The sequence below is a fragment of the Tasmannia lanceolata genome, unplaced genomic scaffold, assembly GCF_043159265.1.
Source record: "Tasmannia lanceolata isolate RefF3 unplaced genomic scaffold, GAP_Taslan_0.1 ptg000003l, whole genome shotgun sequence".
Lineage (NCBI taxonomy): Eukaryota > Viridiplantae > Streptophyta > Magnoliopsida > Canellales > Winteraceae > Tasmannia > Tasmannia lanceolata.
Genome location: NW_027518680.1, coordinates 25,738,916 through 25,743,327, shown reverse-complemented (window position 1 = coordinate 25,743,327; position 4,412 = coordinate 25,738,916). Strand labels below are relative to the sequence as shown.

The 4,412-nt window shown below is 42.3% G+C and overlaps 1 protein-coding gene across 1 annotated transcript; it reads right to left on the bottom strand.

The window, feature by feature from the left end:
- Window positions 1-628: 628 nt before the first annotated feature.
- Window positions 629-1,515, bottom strand: LOC143868694 (uncharacterized). The gene is made up of 2 exons (XM_077376209.1): window positions 1,245-1,515; window positions 629-1,200 (listed from the first exon to the last, which is right to left on the bottom strand). The coding sequence occupies exons 1-2, from the start codon at window positions 1,513-1,515 to the stop codon at window positions 629-631; spliced, it is 843 nt and encodes a 280-aa protein (XP_077232324.1).
- Window positions 1,516-4,412: the final 2,897 nt, after the last annotated feature.

Genomic DNA, 4,412 nt, shown 5'->3' with positions numbered 1-4,412 from the left:
GGGAGGCATTTTTCGACTGATTTAGACATGAAGCGACTTAGGCGTTGTACCTCAATGATATTTTTTGGAGGGGCCATGTCTAATATAGCTTTGATCTTCTCGGGATTAGCCTCAATTCCTCTATGGCTTACCATAAATCCCAAGAACTTCCCAGATATGACTCCAAATGTCACTTTGATGGATTCAACTTCATTTGATGCTTTCGAAGGATAAAAAAAGTTTCTTCAACGTTAGAAATATGGCTCTCTGCCATCATGCTTTTCATCAGCATGTCATCTACATATACTTCAATGTTGCGCCCGATTTGATTTTCAAACAACCTGTTCACCAACCACTGATAGGTTGCTCCAGCATTCTTCAGGCCAAATGGCATGACTCTGTAACAGAACAATCCTTGGTCCGTAATGAAAGAAGTTTTTGGAATGTCTGGTGCATACATCTGTATCTGATTGTAGCCGGAGAATGCATCCATGAAGCTTAACAATTGGTGACCAGAGGTGGCGTCTATCAGCGTATCTATTTTCAGAAGTGGAAAGTGATCTTTCAGACAAGCTCGATTTAGATCTGTGTAATCAATACATATTCTCCATTTTCCGTTCGCTTTCTTTACCATGACTACATTGGCAAGCTACTCTGGGTAATGGCTTTCTTTGATGAAATTAGCCTTCAGAAGTTTATCCACTTCTTCCTTTATTTGGGCCTGTCTTTCTGGAGTGAAATTCCATTTCTTTTGTTTAACCGGTTTGAACGAGGTATCCACGTTTAACTTGTGGACAATTACCTCAGGATAAATTCCCGGCATGTCCGATGCCGACCATGCGAAAACATCCTTATTTGCTCTAAGGAAATTAATCAAATCTGTCCTGATCTTACCTATGAGTACAAAACCAATCTGAATAGTTTTTTCTTCATCGTCCGCAAATAATTGTATTTTACTCAACTCTTCGACAGGTTCTCCTTTTAATGCTCTCGGTTTGTCCTTAGAGCTCGTCGAGTCAATATGAAAAGCTTCCTTAGGTTTGTTAGTACCATTTAAACTGTTGTAATAATAGGATCGGGCCTGATTCTGATCTCCGCATATAACTCCAATTCCGTGAGGAGTGGGAAATTTCATTTTCAGGTGAGGCGTAGAAACTACGGCCTGAAGCTCGTTTAGTGCAGGTCGCCCAATTATTGTGCTATAAGTGGAAGGTACTTGTACTATTAAGAAAGTTACATGAGTGTCCTTTGACATATATCGGTACCAAAGGTCACCACGAGATCAATCTGCCCATCGATTTTCACAGAATCGCTTGAAAATCCGTAGACATCCCAGTCAACCGAGGTTAAGCAATCTACGACAATTCCCATTTGATCAAACACCTTGCAATGCAGAATGTTGATGGACCTCCCTGTGTCTATTAGAATCTTGCTGACATTGAAGTTGGCGACGACCAAGCAGATTACTACTGCATCATCGTATGGTATCGTCACTCGCTTGTAATCTGCTTCAGTGTTGATCAGTGCCATCTCCATCTAGCTTTAACTTTTTAGCGGAAGCTTCGAGAGAGTTTACTCTTGTCAAGTAAGCCTTCCTCCCTGTGGTTGTGAGGCCACTAGCTGCCGGTCCTCCTGAAATAATATCAATGTTTCCAACGATCTACCTGTGGCTGTCAAAATCTCCTGCTTCATGAATCCTGTCGGAATCTCTATAATTAGAGGGAGATCCATGACGACTGGACGATCGGTGTCGGGAGGTGGATCGGCGGTGATCTGGCGAGTGATGTCGGGAGGGAGACTGTCGAACCTCTAACCTCGGTCGAGAATGATCATTATTTGGAGGATGCCTCACATAACGATGTAACTATCCTCCCATCACTAGTCTCTTAATTTCCTCCTTCAAATGAAAACATTCATCTGTAGTATGCCCCCGATCTTCATGGTAGTGACAGTACTTTCGATTTTTACTTATAGAATTCATATTTTTAGGCTGTTGAATTAAACAGTTGTATTAAGAGGAGTATAAAACTTCACGAAAGAAGGGACAAGACCTCGATTCTGATCCTTGTCATCAGGTCTAGGAGGCCGATTCGGTCTATTAGCTTGACGATTTTCTTCTTTCGGTTTATCCTGTGGTTTCTGAGTATCAACATTTTTATCTAACTCCAGCAACTCTTCCGCATCGACGAATCTATCTGCTCTCGTCATTACATCTTGTAAGGTATGCAGAGGTTCGACATGAAGTGAAAGCTTCAGATCTCGATTGTGAGTAACGAATCTCAACGTGGCGATCGCGATATCAAGATCGAGGTTGGTGATTTGCACCACCTGTGCATTGATTCGGCTCATAAAACTCCACAGAGTTTCTTCCTTCGATTGACACAATGCTATCAAAGCATCAGCTGGTCTACGACGAGGTCCATTGTTTGCGAAATAGGAAGCAAATTGCTTTCCTAATTCGTGGAAAGATCCAATAGAATTAGGCTTTAAGCTCGAGTACCAGGTGCTAGCGTTACCTTTCAAAAGTGAGGAGAAAGCCTTGCACATGAAGGCGTCAGAGGCACCTCGTAAATACATCACTCGTCGATATGTCTTCAAAAATTCCATCGGATCAGCGGTTCCATCATAAGACGTAAAACGAGCGAGATCAAACATCGGATCCACTCGTCCAGACATCACCTCCACCGTAAACGGCAAAATCGCTTCTTTTTCCCATTCATCAAGTATATCTATATTATAAGGAGCCTTCAGCTCTTGACGTACCTCCCGGATCTGGCTTTCAAGCCTAGCAATCCGATCAAAATTCGGATCTGCTATCGGAATAGGCAAATCTTTCACGATCTGGCGATCTGTAACAACAGGTAAAGGATCTTGAGGTTCAGTAAGGAATGGACGCCTTTGTTGCACACTTTGGCGATAATCTGTCGAATTGGCATTGTAATCCATGCGGATGGACTGGTGATGGATACAGAAGGTGCGTGCTCCCTTCGGCGTTTTCGGCGAGGATATCGATGTTCTTGAGAATCCTCACTATCGTCCAAATTTACCTTTGACGGAGATCGATCTATTGGAACCTGAGTTTCCTTTACAGGATCTTGTAATGGCAGTAGCCATCAGAGAATCTCAGCGACTTGGCAAGAGAGATCGTGATACATTTCTTTAGTTGGAAGGTCGTTCTCTCTGGTAGATCCGGCCGGAGATTTCTCCAAATGAGGGATATTGCTCGTTAAACCTTGGTTAGCCTGACTCCTTGTAATCATCTTATCAGCATGCTTCGAATTAGGTTTCTTCATCGCCGGAGATTGCTCTGGAGAATGATGAAAGGTCCCACGGATGGCGCCAAAAGGTTATCATTAAATTCCTGCTTCTAGATCGGACAGTTAATAGAGAATTATCACATAAATCTATGAATTAACTGAGATCAAACACAAAATTCTTCCACTAATTAAACAAGAATCTAATGAATACATTTGAGGTTCAAAGCAAATGAATGAGTAGTAACAAGGAGAAGACTAGTTAGAGTACATAACTTCTGGTGATCGGATTTCATATCAGAATTAGATCAGAAAAGATGAAGTTCTCTCACCAGAACAGTGTTCTATTTTTTATTTACTTTCTCTTCCTCAAATGAGAGAGAGAGTCCTCTTTTATACTAGAGGGGATCATACATCTTATTCCCGTATATCATCAACGTGGCATTCTTTTATTTGTCCACTACCACATCAATCATATTCGGTATATCTACTAGCTAGAGTATCTGTCGTTGTGAAGTGATCGTGGGATCCGATCTCTAACGACTTGAGCTGACGTGGCTTAAAAGGAATCATGGTATTTGTTACGGAAGGAAGGTGACATGCGATCTATTTTAGGCCGCCAGATCATGCTCAGCCACATGTCGAAATCATAGAGGATAAAACCAATTTTACCCTCAACACAAGGGTGCCCCCACTGGTCCTTGTCAACACAGTACATTTATAAGTGTTAGTGATTTTGCATTTTCAAAATCATGTATATTACATGTTTTAGTGTTTTGGAAAATGTTTTATCAAAAGCGTTTGGGAAAAAGAAAATGTTTTCTTGGAAATATTTGCTTTTACAAAAGGATGTAGAAGTGTAGTTGAAAAAGATAGTTCCACATCGGATGAGAGAAAAGAAAGAGAAGGGCTTATAAAGCACTACCTTTTCTAACTCTTGTTGATTGCACATTGGGTTGAACCCATGGTTGGACCCGCGGGACGGTATAACGCACCGTTCGCACACGCGCACGCGCGCGCGCGGCGTGGGCAATGGGCTATAGGGCGCATAGTGGCGCTTTTTTAGGCGCACTTCGCACGTACGCAACGTCGCGAGGAGCGATTGGAGCCTTTAATTTTTCCAGATTTGATCTGCACCGTTGGATCAAGATGAAGGTGGACAGGTCGGATGGGTGGGTC

What these genes read in the sequence shown, in the direction of transcription:
- LOC143868694 (XM_077376209.1), bottom strand. Translation starts at nt 1,515, where the DNA reads ATGGAGATGGCACTGATCAACACTGAAGCAGATTACAAGCGAGTGACG. An exon ending in TGATCTCGTGGTGACCTTTG is followed by an intron (nt 1,201 to 1,244) that starts GTACCGATATAT and finishes CTTTCTTAATAG; the next exon opens with TACAAGTACCTTCCACTTAT.